The sequence below is a fragment of the Suillus discolor genome (genome assembly GCF_016758755.1).
Source record: "Suillus discolor strain FC423 chromosome Unknown F5147scaffold_80, whole genome shotgun sequence".
NCBI classification, from domain to species: Eukaryota; Fungi; Basidiomycota; class Agaricomycetes; order Boletales; family Suillaceae; genus Suillus; species Suillus discolor.
In genome coordinates this window covers 74,058-92,531 of record NW_024541327.1, presented here as the reverse complement: position 1 = coordinate 92,531, position 18,474 = coordinate 74,058, and the positions used below count along the sequence as shown (strand labels likewise).

The 18,474-nt window shown below is 49.7% G+C and overlaps 5 protein-coding genes across 5 annotated transcripts; 2 read left to right on the top strand and 3 right to left on the bottom strand.

Moving 5' to 3' along the window:
* The first annotated feature begins 55 nt into the window (after positions 1-55).
* Positions 56-969, top strand: F5147DRAFT_416434 (Mss4-like protein). Its single transcript, XM_041429711.1, has 5 exons — positions 56-142; positions 200-306; positions 362-472; positions 531-597; positions 651-969. The coding sequence occupies exons 1-5, from the start codon at positions 62-64 to the stop codon at positions 777-779; spliced, it is 495 nt and encodes a 164-aa protein (XP_041287452.1). The 5' UTR covers positions 56-61; the 3' UTR covers positions 780-969.
* Positions 910-1,505, bottom strand: F5147DRAFT_642358 (uncharacterized protein). Its single transcript, XM_041433086.1, has 3 exons — positions 1,246-1,505; positions 1,105-1,192; positions 910-1,051 (listed from the first exon to the last, which is right to left on the bottom strand). Exons 1-2 carry the CDS (start codon positions 1,395-1,397, stop codon positions 1,177-1,179), a joined length of 168 nt encoding a protein of 55 aa, XP_041287451.1. The 5' UTR covers positions 1,398-1,505; the 3' UTR covers positions 910-1,051; positions 1,105-1,176.
* A 3,995-nt stretch (positions 1,506-5,500) lies between these two features.
* F5147DRAFT_560286 (uncharacterized protein) lies at positions 5,501-5,805 on the bottom strand (the record flags this gene model as incomplete). The annotated part of the gene is made up of 2 exons (XM_041430578.1): positions 5,501-5,701; positions 5,755-5,805. Coding segments are annotated over 2 exons (252 nt in total), but the record flags the coding sequence as incomplete, so codon positions are not given.
* A 1,156-nt stretch (positions 5,806-6,961) lies between these two features.
* F5147DRAFT_719818 (P-loop containing nucleoside triphosphate hydrolase protein) lies at positions 6,962-10,233 on the top strand. The gene is made up of 9 exons (XM_041438784.1): positions 6,962-7,481; positions 7,537-7,789; positions 7,842-8,312; positions 8,376-8,515; positions 8,569-8,731; positions 8,789-8,929; positions 8,979-9,134; positions 9,193-9,525; positions 9,580-10,233. Exons 1-9 carry the CDS (start codon positions 7,021-7,023, stop codon positions 9,976-9,978), a joined length of 2,517 nt encoding a protein of 838 aa, XP_041287449.1. The 5' UTR covers positions 6,962-7,020; the 3' UTR covers positions 9,979-10,233.
* Positions 10,234-11,158: 925 nt separating this feature from the next.
* F5147DRAFT_820559 (polyketide synthase) lies at positions 11,159-18,469 on the bottom strand (the record flags this gene model as incomplete). Its single annotated transcript, XM_041443671.1, has 8 exons — positions 11,159-11,443; positions 11,497-11,936; positions 11,989-15,167; positions 15,221-16,446; positions 16,504-16,688; positions 16,742-17,062; positions 17,121-17,769; positions 17,825-18,469. 8 exons carry the CDS (start codon positions 18,467-18,469, stop codon positions 11,387-11,389), a joined length of 6,702 nt encoding a protein of 2,233 aa, XP_041287448.1. The 3' UTR covers positions 11,159-11,386.
* Positions 18,470-18,474: the final 5 nt, after the last annotated feature.

Genomic DNA, 18,474 nt, shown 5'->3' with positions numbered 1-18,474 from the left:
AATTAAACGAAATCCGGTTTTTCTCCGACTCAGGGGCCTGACTGACATACTCCCGGACGCCATGCCAATTACACTTGAAGGGAGCTGCCATTGTGGTACTGTGCGATTTACAGTGAAAAGCAGCACCCCTGTTCCATATCAGGTGAGCGTACCCACAACTTAAACCTCTACCATCTTTCGTGACCGTAGACATTGAAAGCTATGTGTATGTTCCATTTGCCGCAAAGTAGGTGGTGTTGGCGGTTCGATTAATCTTGGTGCACATTCCAAAACCTTGATTATCACCCAAGGTAAAGAATACATCGGGTACGTAGTTTAGTCACGTAACTTACCGTGCCTCCTTGCTGAGTACGAGAATAAGAGTGTATAAGGCTGTGATGGACAGGGATACTCCAAAGGAGCATATCGCAATTTCTGAGCGCAATTTTTGCATGAAATGCTCTTCTATGCTATGGCTTTATGACGAAACCTGGTGGGTGCTTGAGTGATATCTGTGTATCGAATTTTTCTCAAGGTATCTCGACATAAAGGCCTGAATTTTTGCATCCATTTGCATCAGTTATCGACTTGCCAGAACTGGAGGCACCTGATGAGTTTGTAAGTGTTCTTAGCCACTCAAGTGCGGTTACTCTGATGCATGGATTTCAAAGGTTGTTCTTAAACTGAATTCAAAGCTTAACTATGTGCGCCTTCCAGAGGGAAGGAAGAATGTGTTCGAGGATTATCCCAGTGATTCCATTGAGAGCTGGCACAAGAAGCACAAGAAGTACGTGGAATGAAATACTAAAAGAGTGGAACTATGTGTGATCAATCCTGGAAAGGAGACTACTGACGAATTGGCCGGACAACTAGACTTAAGTTTGCGTTCCGTGTATTGTAAACATCAGCCGCAGAGCTCTAGTAGAGTCGTGATTTATGAATGAATGAATTTGTTATTCGCCACATAAGCTCAGGTACTTAAGCAGGCCAACCGTGCATGTTCCTATCATTTTCTCGGATCGTTGCTCTATAATCTTCTATGCTCTCGAAAACCTGACACCCAATCATCTTTCTAACACATCGTTCGGTCAAACCACCCCGAACTCGAATGTAATGATAGATTACCAACTGTACATCCCATATCGTACTCCACAAAGTGTCTCTGGCATCTCCGCCAATTACTTTACCGGAACGAGGCTATCGTAATGAAGAGCTATAAACATCGGATTAATTGACTGCGAGGAATGGAAAACACTGGAGACTCACTCATTGTAGCAGTCCTGCCAGCGTGTACCATGTGCCATGCGACTTAAATCAAGCTCAACACCTCTGGGTATCAAAAATGCAGTCCGAGGAGTATAAAATGGTCTACGAGAAGTGGGTGGTACCCAGAATAAGAGCCGACGATTGGGTCCCATTATCCATCCATCTTCTCCGAGCACAAATGTGTGGTCATCATAGGAGGTGCCCGTGAGTAGCTCAGCAGTGTCGCGCAGTGCATGAGTTGGATTTGATGAGTAGGAAATGAAGGCATCGTTTGCAGTGTTGGGTGTGAGGGTGGCCGCTGTCGGATCTGGGATGCAACTGCCGTGCGGGGAGAATGCTGAACAGTCTTCTTCGGCATGGTTTTGCAATGACTTCCCAATCGCTGCATACCACACTCGGACACTTCTATCCCATGAATAAGAAATGATACGAGTCCCATCCCGCGAGAAAGAGACTGAGTTGACCCCTGCGGTATGGCCCCGCAAGGGCTCACCGACTGGCTGCCCTGTTGCTAGTTCCCACAGCCGGATAGTATTGTCTTCTGAACCAGATACAATGCGAGTCCCATCTGGTGAGAATGAGACCGACCAAACCCTGCCAGTGTGCCCCTTCAAGAGCTCTCCAATAGGCTTCCCTGTTACTACATCCCACAGCCGGACTGTCTTATCGTCCGAACCAGAAATGATGCGAGTCCCGTCCGGAGAGAACGAGACCGAGCGAACCTCACTAGTGTGCCCAAGGAAGGGCTCACCCACTAACTTCCCTGTCCCTGCGTCCCACAACCGGACAGTTTTATCGCTAGAACCAGTCACGATGCGAGTTCCGTCCGGCGAGAATGAGACTGACCAAACACAATCAGTGTGCCCCAGTAAGGGCTCACCAACTGGCTTCCGCGTTCCTGCATCCCATAGCCGGACTGTCTGATCATCTGAAACAGAAACAATGCGAGTCGCATCCGGAGAGAACGAGACAGATTTAACCCCACCAGTGTGCCCGCGGAAAGGCTCACCCACTAACTGCCCTGTCCCTGCGTTCCACAGTCGGACAGTCTCATCTGCAGAACCAGTTGCAATGCGAGTCCCATCCGAAGAGAACGATACTGAGCTGACATAACCAGTATGCCCCAACAAGGGTTCTCCAACTGGACGACCTGTCGCTGCATCCAACAGCTGGACAGTGCCATCCATCGAACCAGTGGCGAAGCGGGTCCCATCCGGCGATAGCGAGACTGAGATAATGAAAGTGGAATTGGTGTGCCCTCGCAAAGACTCGCCAGCTGGTTTCCCTGTAGATGCATCCCACAGTCGGACAGTGTTATCGGCAGAACCGGTCGCGATGCGAGTCCCATCCGGAGAAAACGAGACTGAGCGGACATAATGAGTATGCCCCAGTAAGGGCTCACCCACTGGCTTCCCTGTTGCTGGATCCCATAACCGGACAGTATTGTCGTCCGAACCTGTCACAATACGACTTCCGTCTGGCGAGAACGAAACTGACCTCACCCAATCAGTGTGCCCCTCCATGGGCTCACCGACAGGCCTCCCTGTCGCCACATCCCACAGCTGGACAATCTTATCGTCCGAACCAGAGACGATGCGAGTCCCATCTGGAGAGAACGAGACTGACGTAACCAAACTAGTGTGCCCCAGTAAGGGCTCACCGACAGGCGCCCCCGTTCCTGCATCCCACAGCCGGATGGTGTTATCGTACGAGCCAGAAACGATGTGTTTCCCATCCGGAGAGAATGAGACTGATGTGACCGATTCAGTGTGCCCTTCCAAGGGCTCACCAACTGGCTGCTGCGTTGATGCATCCCATAGCCGGAGAGTCTTGTCGTATGAACCTGAAACGATATGAGTTCCGTTCGGCGAGAATGCGACTGAGTTAATGTGCGAAGTATGCCCCGATAAGGGTTCACCAATAGCCTGCCACGTTGCTACATCCCACAACCGGACGGTCTTATCGTACGAGCCAGACACGATGCGTGTCCCATCCGGCGAGAATGAAACTGAGGTAACTGAGTCGGTGTGTCCCAGGAAGGGCTGGCTTACTGGCTGCCCCGTTGCTGCATCCCATAACCGCACAGTGCGATCACCCGATCCAGTCGCAATGCGAGTCCCATCCGGCGAGAACGAGACTGAGTTAACCCAACCAGTGTGTCCGCTGATCACAGTCTGAACGGCCGTCCAGTTGATATCACGTCCAGATGCTACGCGAAGAGAGTTTGGAAACCGTGCAGAAAACGTTTTGGATAGTACAGAGTTGAGGGGAGAGAATGGAAGTGCTGATACATAGAGATGAGGTGTGCTGTGCAAGATCATGCCGGCAAAGAGTTGAATGAATCTCTGCACGTCCGTTGCAGCAGACGAGACATCTTCGTATCCGGTGTAACCCTGTAATTGTGATTGCGCATTAGTGAGTATGTTATCTGATACCCAATAACCGTGTGCTCACCTTCAACCACTTGGCAATGAGCGGAAGGGCGGGGACTGCGCCGCTGAGCGCATTGATAAGGCCGAGTGTCTCGAGCCAGAAGAACAGTCGTTCATGGTCGAAGAGTGATTTTATTTCTTTGGCGAGTTCTGGATCAAAGGCAGTGGCTGGTACGTGTGAAAGCCAGAATCGACAGGTATAGGATAGATGTGAAGAAATGTATTTTTTGACTCGTTCTCGCAGATCGGGATCTTCAGAGTTGGGGAGATAAGATGATTTTAAATTGCAGATATTGAAGAAGAGTTCATCTTTCATCACTCCAAGCGAGGCGAAAGCAAGGTTTCGTTGAACCTTCGGCACGTCGACGAAGAACTCTCCAGCGTGTGATTGATCTGTCAGGAAGTCTCGAAAGGATGCATGAAGAGGTCGGATTGGGGTGGATGAGTTGGTGGTGCCGCTAAGGAGGGATCCCATATGTTCTACTACGACCTCCACTTTGTAACGCTCGCTTTCATCTGGAAAATGGCTTCGCATGGCATTCAGGGAATTCAATGGGAGGGGTTCGGCTGTGCCAAGAATTTGTCCCATCACGGAACGAAACATCGCTAACTGTGTTTGCTGAGACTTGGGGTCTGTGTGTCTATCCTTTCGTATGATCTGCTTCAGAATTAAGTCATACATATCGTACAACAAGTGCCCCCGTTCGACACCATCGCGGGATACGATGACGTTGAAGAACTGAACGGAAGATGAGCCGAGAGGAGGTGCTTCGATGTATTTGCAAGCAAGACGTGCCCACTCGAAAAGACCATCAGCTTTCTTGGCGAGGGCTGTAAACTCGTTCTTCCCAAATTGCGGAAGCTCTCCGAGTGTCTCCGACACGTAAGCATAGATATCGCGTTCCGCGACTTCTAGTGGAATGTCGTCCATGGAAATCCTTCGAATGTGTTGAGCGCCCGCAAAAGAATTCTGAATGTCGCGAAGCGGGCGGGAGGTCACTATGATCCGGAAGTTCTTCGGGAGTTTCGTGATATGGCTAATGGTCGGGTCTCGAAGTTTACCGGAAAGAATGCGAAGAAGGTCGCTACGCGTCTCCACTGCCTCGCCACTTTCGTCCAGTGCGTCGATAACAATCACAACGGGCCCCATGGGTGACTCAGAAAGCTTCCCTAACGGTTCTATGAGAAGCTTCTGCCACTGCTGTACGACATCCGGTGTAGTCTTGAGCGCAGTTTGGTTCTTGACGGCATGCGCCAACGCTCGTCTCACCTCCGGATGACGGTCAGCCAGGTCTCGCGCGATAGTGGTGAAAACCTTTTTGTGGCGATCCTCCGTGTTTCGGTCGAAGCAGTAACAAGCACCGAGTCCGCCCACCCCGATGAACGAGCTGGCGATTGTGTGAGCAATGGCTGATTTACCCGTTCCGGCAGGTCCGGATAGCCATAGCACGCGCGGAACGTCATCTCCGCTGTCGTTGATCCACCCCATGATGTCGGAGAGAATGTCTGTGCGCGTCTCTTGCAGGCATCGCTTCCTAGTATCTAGTCCTGCGGCCTCCGCATAAGCCATACCACTGAATTCCAGTATTTCGCCTGTAGAGGTATGAATGGATGCCGAGTCAGAAGAAAATACAATCCTTACTTGTATCGTGAATATAGGTGGCTACGTTGCGAGTGACCTGGTCGCGGAAGTTTTGCATGAGCGCATCCAACACATCGTTATACTGTTGTATCGTATCGTTTGTTTCCGAGACGATATTCTTTCCGAGTCTCTCCCCTGTAATAAGAATAAAAATCTGCCAAGTGTAAAGACTTGTTGGAGACTCACAAAAGCTTTTCTTCTCTGAATAATCCCTGATGAAATTGGCGCATTCTAGGGTCTGCTGAGAAATCTGTCCCAAGATGTTCCTCATCGACGAAATCTTGAGAAGCGCGCCGTCTTGCGTTATGAAGCCATACACTTGACCCAACTTCTTGTAGAGGTCAAGCACCGCTTCGTCGCGATCCGCTTGAGCAAGAATTATCTGCATGCAGAACAAGTGAGTATGACATACGAATAACGGCAAGAAAAACGTACTTTTGATGCGCAAGAAAGCACGCCCAATGCCATCTTTGCATACGGATGCACCTGCAGAACGTTGTTGATCTAGTTCTAAAGAGGAAGAGAGAAAACATACATCTGCTATCGTCCCGATCATAGCGTCGAATATCCTGAGGGGTTGGAGATAAGTGGTCTCTATACTGTCTACATCATCAAGTGTTGCTGATCCATTTTTGCCTGCGGATAATACGGGTCTCGCACGTCCCAAAAGTGATTTCATCTGATCTGTACCATGACCGGCATCATGAAGTGCCTTGTTCACAGATTGGGGATCGGCGCCTTGTTGCACAACAGCAGAAGTATCCTGAGCCCGGTGTGGCCAGTAGAAGTTAGACAGAGAGCAAAAATCGGAATGTCGCCTACCTGAACGGGGTCGCGGCTGCGTGAATCGTTGAACTTTGAGCGCTTGCGTAAGATATCAGCCTTAAACCCGGACTGAGTATTTATTTCGACTTACAGAAATCTTTTCGACGACACCATTCTTAACCTTGCCCAGCAAGCGACGGATTTTGCCACGGGGTCGGCCCTAGAGAAAGGATGGATCGTCATTGAGTTTCGACTTCATGAACATGAACCACTTACCCGGCGCTCAGCGGCAGTATTTGTTTCGTTGGGCGTCTCGATGTCTGGAGGAGGAGCTGAGCTGGACTCGGGGTTCCCCAATTGAATTGGGTTATTCATGATGAATAATTAATCAAAGTAGTGTAAGACAAGAAGTTGGACACAGGGTGGGCGCTGGCCTTGAGGCAATGTTTGCTGCTATGTTGACTTCAGGCGCTAAGCATTTTGGGAGGGCGCCACGGAACTCTGCCAAGAAATGCAAGGAAGAATGAATCGAAGATTTGTTGATCGGGCTATATATATTCGAATACCGTACCAACTTGAATCGACCAGAAAGTTGAAGGAAGGAGGATGATCTCAGGTCCTTGATACGTCGGTCAGTCTTTCACGCCTAGAGAATTGTATGACCGCTCAGTCATGAGATGAAATGTCTCCATATGACATTCAATTCTTCCACCATGCCCGATGGTCTGATGTGAGTAGCGGACTGTGGTGCACCGTGACAGACTTTTCGATGGCTCAACTAATTTGTAAAGTCACGTGGTGCGACGCGTCCGAGCTGGCACGTGAACTCAGTACTACGCGTTTCTATTCCCAGGGTTGAACAACTTACGTCCGTTGTACCAATCTGCAAATACATACTTCGCACCTTTATTGAAGACGACGACCACCGCGAGATATATGTCAACGATGGCATCCACACCTGCCCCCAGCAAGCTCACACGATCAGTACCTTTCACACCCAAACGTCCGCTTTCCTTTGCATCCAGCAGTGAACTCCCCTCTGCAATAAAGACTAGTAGCGTTCTTGGTTCGACAGCAAAGAAATTTAAGGCAGCCCTATCTTCTGAGTCCCGGCTGCGGACCACTGCCGCAACCAAGTCGTCTCTTGCAACTGTGCCTGCAACTCCAGCTAAGAAGTCCTTCGAAGGAACTCGCCCTCGCACACCTGGAACGCCTAGGAGTCAAACTCCAACCTCTCATGTTGCCACGAGTGATATGGATGTTAGTCGGATTGATCCAGAAGATGCACTAGTCGATTTTCAGACCGTTGAGCCCGGTGATGTTTCTGCAGACATCGATGAGGCCACTATCCTTGGACCTAATTACGGAAAGGAAGACAAGGTTCTTGTATCTATAAGGTGATTTTGCTCCTCTAGCTTATTCTCGATACACTGAAACCATTCCAATATACAGAATCCGCCCTACCACCTCGGCGCATCCCGCATGGGATCATAGCGCACAACGCACCATAAAGCTTTTCCCTCAATACGCAAAGTCAACTGCCACCACACCACCAGAGTTTAATTTTGACGAAGTCATTACGGGTTCCGAGAATAGGCCGGTCTACAATGCTGTTGCTCGCGGCCATGTCTGCGCTGCCATGGACGGCTACAATTCTATTATTTTCGCTTATGGCCAAACAGCCAGCGGGAAAACGTTTACTCTTGTGAGACCGCGCCTTTGCATCCACTTTTGAACTTCCTCATAGTTTTATTTAGTCTGGAACCGAAGATCAACCGGGCATAATACCGCGTGCAATGAAGGATGTGTTTGGTTACATCCGCCGCACACCCACTCGTGAATATCTTCTTCGATGTTCTTACCTCGAAATTTACAATGAAACGATATATGACCTACTCGCGCCACCTTCAATGTCTGCTGCTCAGCCCGTTCAAATTCAGGGTTCGGGTATTCTAGTCCCACTTCGAGAAGAAGTCGTGACAAGCTTGAAGAGCGTCAAAGAAGTCCTTGAGCGAGGAGAAAGGAACAGAAGAACAGCTAGCACAGACTGGAATGAGCGGAGTAGTAGAAGCCACAGCGTATTCCGACTTGTAGTGGAGAGCAGAGAAAGGGGAGAGAAAAGGAGCGAGACACCAAGCGGCCGTCAAACTCCCGGCACGCGCCCACCGACACCTGGCGGTCCTCGATTACAGACCATCGGAGGAAGAAGCGTGCAGACTTCGGTGCTGGTGGGTTTCATTTCTCTTTTCGGTCTCAGTGGGGTCATTGAATATTTGGAAATCATCATCCAGAGCCTGATTGATCTTGCTGGTTCCGAAAAAGCTACTTCGGATAAAGAGAGAACCAGGGAGGGGAAGTACATCAACACCAGCCTGTTGACACTTGGGAGCGTTATTGGCACTCTTGCAGAGAACGCTGCGAAGAATAAAAAGTCAGAGGCGTCATCCTCTGCTATACTTGGAATAATTAAACTGTCTTTCTCAGTGACCACGTACCTTACCGTAACTCCAAGTTAACACGGCTGCTTCAGCCTTCGCTATCAGGAGATGCTCGAATCTCTGTCATATGCACCATCAATCCCGATGCAACTGCCGTGGCAGAAAGCACGAGTACGCTTTTATTTGCTCAGAGGATTAAACGAGTGCAGGTTCGTCGTGTTCTTCCTGTATATTGCTCATAGGATGTTGATTCCCCGCACTCCTAGCTTAATGCGAAGAAGAAAGAGATTGTCGATACTGATGCTTTGATAGAACGATACAGGAAAGAGATTGAGGAGCTCAAGAATAAACTTTCAGAGCGAGAAGCAGAAGCGCCTGCTCGAACTCGCAGGCTCTCAGCACGCGAGGTAATATCAGCCTCCCGCTACATAATTCTCAGACTGATTTTTGACACAGCAAATCGATGAATCAAAAGCGATGAAGGATCTTAATTCTAGAATCCAGCAGCTTACGAAGCTCATTTTGACATCTCAAACGGTTGATGAAAGTAAAGGAGACGAATCACGTCCCGCCAGCCCATCCAAAGTTGATTTCGATATGTCACCATACCAGGTTTGTAGGCTCGATAATGTTAGACCATCCTATTTAGTTGAACATTGGTTCATGACAGCTCCAACAAGAGCTTCTCGCGACTCGCCTTCAACTCGAGTCACAGTCAAGTCAAATCCTTTCCCTAGAAGCCGCTCTCCTTTCTCGCCCAGAACTTCCACCGGATGCTTCAGAAACCGAGAAAGACAAGCTCATTGCTGAGCAAGCGAAGACGATTCGTGAGCTCGAAATCGTAGTGTGTGGGTATGAGGATAATCTTGGGGAGCCTCTGAGAGCCGTCAGAGAGGACGTTGAGAAGGAGTGGGTCGGTAAGCTTGAAGAAGAAGTAAAAAAGCGAGAAGAAAAGGAGGCTTGGGCGGCCGAACTTGTCAGGCAGCTGGATAAAGAAAAGAAGGTCAGTTTATGCATGTTGACATGTGTCTTTTATGGTGCTAAGAACCGAGTACAGCTAAGGATAAAGCTTGAGGAGGAACGTCGTGCTCTTGCATCTTTCGTCAACAAATTCGATTCGCTGGGCCTTGGCTTTAGCAGCGCACTGCCTTCAAAACTCAAGCCTGCAAAACCAACGCCGGGAGGTGCATCAGCAACATTCGCTGAACGTCAACAGAGCCGAGCCGCAAATGTGGCGCCTGCAATCACCGAAGATGCAGAATGCTCTCCCGCCCGCGTTGATTTTAGCAGTTTGAAGGCGCAGCCAAGTCTTTTAGATCAAATGCCCGAGGAGGAGTGGTGTATCATGGACGATGTAAGTTTCGAGATGGAGTCTGTGAGGCATAAGTCCGCAGTGACGAGGTCGGAGAATCCAGACAAGAATATTTTGTCGAGCAAGGAGAACATACCATTGTAACTTTTTCGAGGTCCGTTGGCACTAACCATCTTCTCCGGATCACTTGTACATCTCATCTTGTTTTATATAATATGTGTTCACTTCCATTTCTGTAGCACTGGCAATTCATGGATAACTGGGTTATTCTTGCCCCGTTTTTATCAAGGGGTTCTCCCTCCTGTATCTGACACTGAAAATTCTCAGAACCTTTTCTGTATAGTATTTTACTCAATCTATTATAGAGAATGTAACATATTACAGCTACCTTCAAATCGATAGGCCAGAATCCATTTTTGTTCATTCACCGCTTTTGTTTAGTTGTGGAGCTGGCCAAACAAAAGGGTCCCGCCTATTACGATACTTTGTCGGGTGAGATACCCCAGAATGGTACTGGACTGCGCAACTTCTATGATATGGTATGCGGTTCGTTTGACGCTGTGTCTGACACCCTTCTGAGCTCACTGCTGGTAATACCGGTATGACTATTTATCACCAACTCATCATGGTATATTTAACATTGTCTCTGTTACTTCGGATCATGCCAGCACAGTGAGCTCAGCATTAAGTAGTACTTGCATGCTTCACTCGAGCAACCGGCCTTGGATGACATTTGGGCAGACATAGTGACATATTATTGCTTTATGGCTACTGGAATGTGATGGCGATTTCCAGCCATAGCGAAAATGTCCAAAGACAGTGTCGAATGAGAAAGCTGCGCAGGTCCAGTGCCATTCTGGGGTATCTCGCCCCGACGAAGTATCGTATGGTAATAAATAGTCATACCGGTATTACCAGCAGTGAGCTCAGAAGGGTGTCGGACACAGCGTTAAACGAACCGCATACCATATCATAGAAGTTGCGCAGTCCAGTACCATTCTGGGGTATCTCACCCGACAAAGTATCGTAATAGGCGGGACCCTTTTGTTTGGCCAGCTCCACAACTAAACAAAAGCGGTGAATGAACAAAAATGGATTCTGGCCTATCGATTTGAAGGTAGCTGTAGACGAGGTTCTTCTTAGATCCTTCCGCTGATGAAGTCTGCGTTTGCAACATCTGATTTTGGAGTGACTGGAAGTCTCATTTGTCCACACAGATGAGCAAACGTGAAAAAGAATTATTAAACAAAGCCATTTATCCCATTAATGCCTTTCAATCTGTGGCCTAAATGTATACATCGAAACTTAATTGCATTGACAGACGGAAGACCGAAATCGCAGTCGCGTGACAGTCAACTGGCTATATAAATACTAGTACAGAGATGCGTAATGATAAAGGAATTTATGATGCAAGCAGGACCCGGAAAAAGAAAAGATATCTATGCATAAACAGTGGTATGGAGCAAGCAGTGCGAGTGAATTCAAAAGATCAATGCACAAACAAAATCTAACGTGGTATGGAGCAAGTGAAATAAAAAATGCAGGGTATCCTCTATAGTCTTTCCACAAACTGGCACGCATCCTTGAGCTGCTGGGATGTTTGTTCGATCTATAAAATTGAGTGTTAATAGATTGTTCTTCGTGATGGTATCAAACGCTTACGTTTTCGGGAGTGAAGGGTGCGAAATGGTCACCGGGAATCGCCCAAGTCTTTACAGAGGATTGTGTGAGGGCTTCCCATTCACCAACGACGGCAGTTTCGCTTCCACGGTATTGCAACCAGTGAGGAACGTCCAAACCCGCGGGAGCATATCCCTCAGACGAGCGAAGGAAGGCTACCGGAATGTCAAACTTTTCAAGAGATGGTTTGTAGACAGAAAGGAGTCGCGTGCTTTCTTTGAATTGTTCCCCGATGAGACTTATGGTTGCTGAGTCAATTCCTTGGGAGTGCGAATTCGTGACGTGGTCTATCACAGATGATGAAAGGGGCACGTGTTTGCCAGGACAAGGAACGTCAATGAGAACGATGCCGCGGACGCGGACGCCATTCCGAATGAGCCTCTTAGCAGCTTCAAAGGCTACAACTCCACCAAATGACCATCCTGTATTGCGCCGTTAGTGATGTCCCGCTGACAAATAAGAAAGACCGCTTACCGCCAATGATGATCTGCTTTGTTTTCTCAGCCAGAACAGCGTTGGTGTAGGATTCTGCTATCTGCTCAACACTCTCCCATTTTCCACCAGTAATGAGACTGGGATTGGAGAGACCATAGACATCCCGATGCATCGGCGTCAAACGGCTATAATGGTTGATCAAGCCGCTGCCATCGTGGATCAGAAGCAGCGGGGCAGCGCTTTCGTCCTTGCCGGATTGGAGTCGTGACATGCGAGCATCAAACGATGCGGGTTGCAATGTTCTCGCCGACGATCTTCCCGAGGACTTCTTGGGAGAGGAGGATTTATCGAGAAAAGCATTCAAGGATGCGATTGAGGAGTGAGATTCGAATGCATCGTGTGGGAGGTCGATATTGAGATCGGTTTTGAGCGCATGCAGAGCCTCTAATGAACTGAGGGAGTCAAGGCCGAGCGATTTGAAGTCGGAGTCATCTTCTACATCGGAAACCGGAAGGCCAAGCACCTCCGCAATAATACCTCTCATGCGGATGCTTCTTTCACCACCAGACACTGTTTCGGTCGTCTCAGCTGCTGGCGGTTGGGATCTTTCCACAGACTTCTGGAAGGATCTTTCTACGGACTTCTCAGAGGGGCTGGATTTATCGAGAAACGAGCTCAAGGACGCGATTGAGGAAAAAGATTCGAATGCATCGTGAGGAAGGTCGATATTGGCCTCGGTTTTGAGAGCGTGCAGAGCCTCTAATGAACTGAGGGAGTCGAGGCCGAGGGATTTGAAGTCAGAGTCATCTTCTATATCGGAAACCGGAAGGCCAAGTACCCCCGCGATGACATCTCTGATGCGGGCGCGTCTGTCATCACCGGACACTGTTACTGTCGATGCAACGGATCTAGCTGGCGATGCCTGGGATTTTACCGACGACTTCTTGGGGGAGGGTGATTTATCGAGGAGAGCGGTCAAGGATGCGATCGTGGAATGAGACTCGAATGCGTCGTGGGGAAGGTCAGCGTTAAGTTCTGTCTTGAGCGCGTGTAGAGCTTCTAATGAACTGAGGGAGTCAAGGCCGAGCGATTTGAAGTCGGAATGATCTTGTATATCGCCACTAGGAAGGCCGAGAACCTGCGCAATGATATCTTTGACGCGGACGCTAACGTCATCCTCAGACACTAGAGTTTCCGGCGAAGATGGCCTGCTGGAGTCACTTGTCTGCACATCACTGGTTGAGTCGGTCCGATTGCGTGACTGCGCAAGGACAGCGTCTGCTGCCATCTTCAAAGCTAGAGCAAGACCCTTCATGCGCACACGCTTGAATTGAATACCCCTCATAAGCGCAACAACACGGCGAGGCTCTTGGTCTTGGACAGCAAAAGCCTCAGCGACAAAGACGTTCTCAAAGGAAGTCCACGACCCGCGACAATGGAAAGTGTACGTTTGCTGATGATCAATGAACTCGGAGAGCATCTGGAATGATCCGACCTCGCTGCAGATATAAGCATCACCAACAGCGCCTTGCGTATTCGCTAGGAACCCAACGGAGTGGAGGAGGGTGTCGGCAAAGACGGGATGAGCGGCAAAGGAGTGTCGTGGGGAATCTGGAAGCTTGACCTGCGCTACACCATCCATTCCATTTGCGCTGGCAGTCAGAGACTGGATGGTGTGGTACTTTGCGGAGTATTCGACAACACGGGGGAAGACGACTTCGTATAGGGTTCGGGTGTTGTAGACCTCTGCTTGACCTTCCTTCCGTGACCCAACCTCCGAAACACTGAGTTTGGGCATGAGGCTGAATTCATTGTCGAGATTAGCACCGATCTCCTTGGTGGATTGGAAGCGTATTTCTCCGTGGACGTGAGCCGACTCATCCGAAGAAGACTGCAGTCTGGATGTCACAGTGAAAGAACCAGTACCATCTTCTTGAATGGTGACATGCGTACGAACAACGCGGTTGACTTGGGGATGGTAAACAAGCGGTTTCGCGAAAGTAACGTTCCGGAGGACAGCGAAGCTCTTCCCGAAATCGAAGTTGCGGTGGCGGCATGAAAGATCTGCACCCGAAATGACTTGTTCAAGGTAGATTGATGCCGGGCATAGGTAGTGCCCTGCAACCTTGTGTCCTTCGATGAACGGACCCAAGACCTCGATGGGAGTGTCGAAACTGGCCTTGTTGCCGTTCTCGCGCGATGGGTACTGCACCCACCACCCAAGCATGGTGTATTCAAATATCATATCGGCTTTCGGGATGGTCGGTTGTGGGGGCGCGCTTCGTGCTGGTGCTGTGCTTCGTGCAGGTGCTGCGCTTCGTACTGGTGCAGGTGCAGGTGCTATGGTCTTTTGCGGCGCTGCGCTTCGTGCTGGTGCCACAGTCTTAGCTGGTGCAGTAGGTTCATAGGAAGGTTCCTTGTATGGCACCCAAATCTTGTTCCTCTCAAGCGGGTATGGCGGCAGATCAGCGCAGTTCGCTGGGGACAGCTGCGAGAAGACGTTACGCCAGTTCAAAGGAGCACTTGTTCTGTAGAGCTGGGAGAGGCTGGATGTGAGAGTGGCGTTGTCGTTCTTGCTCAACGAAGGCAATAGTGCTGCTTGGCTGGGAGCAGATGCACAAGCGCGTATCATCAACAAGCATGACGCTTGGGGTCCCATCTCGATCCAGGCATCTACCTTTGGAAGTGAGGGGTGCTTGCACAGGACGTCAACAGTTGGGGCGAAAAGGACAGGCTGACGGAAATGCGAGGAGAAATAGGTTGCGTCGAAGGTGGAACTGTCTCCTGCGGGAACAAGTCGGCCGAGGACGGTAGAACCGACAGACACCTTTGGTGAAGACAAGGGTACGGTGCGTGCCAGCTGGGTAAGCTCATCCAGAACTGGGTCCATTGCTTTGCTGTGATATCCATAAGGAACGTCCAACAGACGGGCTTTGGATCCGGTATTCGCCAACTCCTTTGTCAGAGCTTGCAGCTGAGGCAGTGCGCCGGAAACGACACAAGCACGATCACTGTTGACGCAAGCGACAGAGAGATCCGGGTATGAACCAGATTTCAAAACAGTATTGATCTGCTGCTCCCCGAGCCTGACAGCCAGCATGCCTGTTGCACCTGGCACACAACCGCGCCATGTGAGGCGAGCGCGAGATGCGACCAAAAACAAGGCTGCCTCGAGCGAGAGGACCTCAGCAATGACCAGAGCAGCGTATTCACCGAGACTAGTGAGATAATGTTAGATATCGACAAGTTGTGTATTGGAATAAATTCTCACCTGTGCCCAACAACTGTGGCAGGGGTCAAACCCCAATGTATCCACAAAGTCGCCAACGCGACTTCAAGCGCCATCGTAGAAGTTTGAGATGCTTCGAACTCTTCCATTTCATCCGACCCACTATCCGCGGCCCCTCCAATGATGCTTGGGAGGATACCCGCAAAGCCTTTAGACACGAGGTACCGGTGGCATCTGTCAATGCAGCGCTGGAAGACCGGAGAGCTCGAGTACAGGAGCTTCCCCATGCCACGATAGTAGCTGCCTTGTCCAGAGAACACAAAGACGACTTGACCGAACTCTCCCTCGACATGAGACACCTCAGCACTTGCAAGAGCCTGGACGAGTTGGTCCTTGCCTCCTACATCAATTGAAATTCTGAAAGGGTACAGCTGTCTTCTTGCGGTAGCAGTATATGCGATGTCGCTGATGGGGATCCAGCGATTTCTGGCGTCGTGAAGCCAGTCGAAGTAGCGAAGGCGGAGAGTTTCAAGAACCTCGCGAGTCTTGGCAGAGATACCAAAGACGTAAGATGTTCCACTTGCTGGAGCTTTTACTTGCTTTTGATACTCTTCCACTATGAGTGCTCCGTTTGAACCTGATGCTCCGAAGTTGTTGAGCAGCGCCATGCGGGGCGACGATCCGCGCACCCATGGTGTGGGAACTGTGTCGATGACTGTATGATCCTGGGTTAGCGGCGTGATACGTGGGTTCAATATTTTGAGGGAAATTTGAGCGGGGATAGTCTCGTGTTGGAACATGAGCAAAAGTTTGGCAAGTCCAGCAGCGCCAGAGGCAGCTTCCAAGTGACCGATGTTGGCTTTGATCGAAGTGACATGGAGAGGGTTTGCGACGTCGCGAGCACGGCAAAGAACAGCACGGATACTCTGGAGTTCGGCGAAATCTCCAGCCTGGGTACCAGTACCGTGTGCTTCTACGACACTGATGCGCGATGCATCGATGCCGGAGTTCTTCAGGAGCCTGTTCATCAGAGAAACCTGGGAAGGTACGTGCGGGTGGGTGATTGAATGTGCCAGCCCACTCTGATTGAGATCAATGGCGCGGATGACACCGAGAATATCGTCGTTCTCTGCAACGGCATCTGAAAGACGCTTGAGGACGAAGAGAGAGCATCCCTCTGATCGAGAGTAGCCGTCGGCCGATGCATCAAAAGATTTGCACTGGCCGGTCGGGCTGAGGAAATGCCCATGATCCAGGCCAATAAACATCTGGCAGGGGAGAATCCGTTGAGGGATTGATATGCAGAACCCAAAAGTCTAGCTTACATCTGGACTCGACATAACATTGACTCCACCTGCAATTGCAGCACTGCAGTCCCCGTTCACAAGTGAACGACAAGCTTGATGGATTGCGACGATTGACGATGAACAAGCAGTATCAAGGGTCATGGAAGGGCCCCCAAGCTGCATTGCGTATGATATGCGGCCACTCAGGAAAGCCTTCAGGGTTCCTGGAATATTTGTCAGAATAAGTAATGCATAGAGAAGAAAAAAGGTTGCATACCAGTGCTGTAATGCACGTCAATATCCTCCCGTAAATTGTCTGCATAATCATGGGTAGCAGTACCGATGAAACAACCAAAGTGATCACGCTGGAAAGACGGGGTAGCATCCGCAACATAACCAGCACTCTCAAGGGCATCGTGAGCGGTGTGCAGAAGAAGTCTCTGCTGTGGATCCATGCTCTTGGCTTCTCTGGGCGATACCTTGAAGAATTTGTAATCGAACTCGTCAGGACAATCTATGAAATTTGCAGTATGAGCCTTCATCCCGCGGCCGCTTTTAGCGCCAGCAGATGTGTAGCGCTCTAATTCGAAACGGTCTGCTGGAATCTGGAGCGGGGAAAGTTTAATGTGTGGAATACCGTGAGACACAAAAATAACATGCCTCAGAAATGGTATTAATTCCTCGCTCGAGAAGTTCCCAAAGCTCGTTCGCATTTCTGGCACCACCAGGTAAGCGAAGTGCCATTCCAACAATTGCAATCGGCTCTTGTTTGAAGTTCCCCGTCGGACCACCAGTGCTGCCGGAATCAGAAACGGCCACGTCCGTGCAAATAACTTTCTTGGTTGAGAATGTTTTCTCCAGCATCCGGAGAAGACCCGAGCTAGGGCCGAAGTTTAATACTTGTGGGGGAATATTAGCCGGCACCGCATTACTGAGCCCCTGTACCACAGACAGCCAGTCTGAAGGAGACACGATTATCATGTCAAGGACTGCGTCCACAAGCGAGGAGTGCTCAGAAGTGGGTAACACAGGCTGTCCGGAGACGGTCGAAAATACGGGATATTTAAGGTCGGAGAAATCAGGGAAGTGAATGGAATGTTTCCCGACATCAGCCAAGACTTGGGCGTGAACATTGTGGAGGACGTGCGCATGGTATAAAGCATCTACAGTGGTTGGATGAATGGTGCAAGATTTGGAAATTGAGATTGAGGACGAGAAACGTTGTAGGATATCAGGGCGACCGGAAACGGTGACGTGTTGTGTGTCTAAAATAGCGGTCAGGTGGAGGGAAGAATTGCAATCGTTCTGATAGTCCTTGTTTAGCTTTTTTTAACATCACCAATATGCAATAGTCTCTCACCTTGGCTTCGAAATCAGAAATGAAACCCAAGACATCGGCTTTACTCAAGCCGACACAAACGATGGTCCAAGGGAGTCCTGTGTCAGGAAAGCCTACAGCAGATTGAAGCTCTTTGTTTCTAAACTGCATAGACCGGACACCGATCCAAAATGCTAGGCGGAATGCCTCTACTGCATGCGACATGAAGGTAAGGATACTGTTGGAGGCTCCTACCACGCATGCAGTGATGATACCAGACGAGAAACCGGTCACCCCAAGACTGTGATCGGCATTATCTGCAAAAGTACTACGGCCATTAGATTCCGTTGGTGAGCCCGAGAAGTGAGCGAGATATCTCAGAGCTTGGAAGAGAAAGAGGGAGGTGCTGGAAATGACGGAATTGTTCATGTAAAGACTCGAAGATGATAGAAGCGAGGTGGCTTCCTGGAAATCGGCCAGGGAAATGCGAGTTTCGTTAAGCTCATCAGCTGTTAGCTTCGACACTTCTGCGTGGAAGGCCTCGTGACATGAAGCCAAAAGTAATTGGCCAGATGGTGAGCGAATGTCACGGAGGGCCTGCTGAAGAGCCAAGGCTAGGGCAGCAGGTGAAGACCCTTGACCAGGAAACAAAGGTACGACCACAGTTGGGGAAGATTGGATTGACATTGTAA

What these genes read in the sequence shown, in the direction of transcription:
- F5147DRAFT_642358 (XM_041433086.1), bottom strand. Translation starts at nt 1,397, where the DNA reads ATGGGACCCAATCGTCGGCTCTTATTCTGGGTACCACCCACTTCTCGT.
- F5147DRAFT_719818 (XM_041438784.1), top strand. Translation starts at nt 7,021, where the DNA reads ATGTCAACGATGGCATCCACACCTGCCCCCAGCAAGCTCACACGATCA. An exon ending in GCAGGCTCTCAGCACGCGAG is followed by an intron (nt 8,930 to 8,978) that starts GTAATATCAGCC and finishes TTTTTGACACAG; the next exon opens with CAAATCGATGAATCAAAAGC. An exon ending in TCGATATGTCACCATACCAG is followed by an intron (nt 9,135 to 9,192) that starts GTTTGTAGGCTC and finishes GGTTCATGACAG; the next exon opens with CTCCAACAAGAGCTTCTCGC.
- F5147DRAFT_416434 (XM_041429711.1), top strand. Translation starts at nt 62, where the DNA reads ATGCCAATTACACTTGAAGGGAGCTGCCATTGTGGTACTGTGCGATTT. An exon ending in TGGCTTTATGACGAAACCTG is followed by an intron (nt 473 to 530) that starts GTGGGTGCTTGA and finishes CTCGACATAAAG; the next exon opens with GCCTGAATTTTTGCATCCAT. An exon ending in TGGAGGCACCTGATGAGTTT is followed by an intron (nt 598 to 650) that starts GTAAGTGTTCTT and finishes TGGATTTCAAAG; the next exon opens with GTTGTTCTTAAACTGAATTC.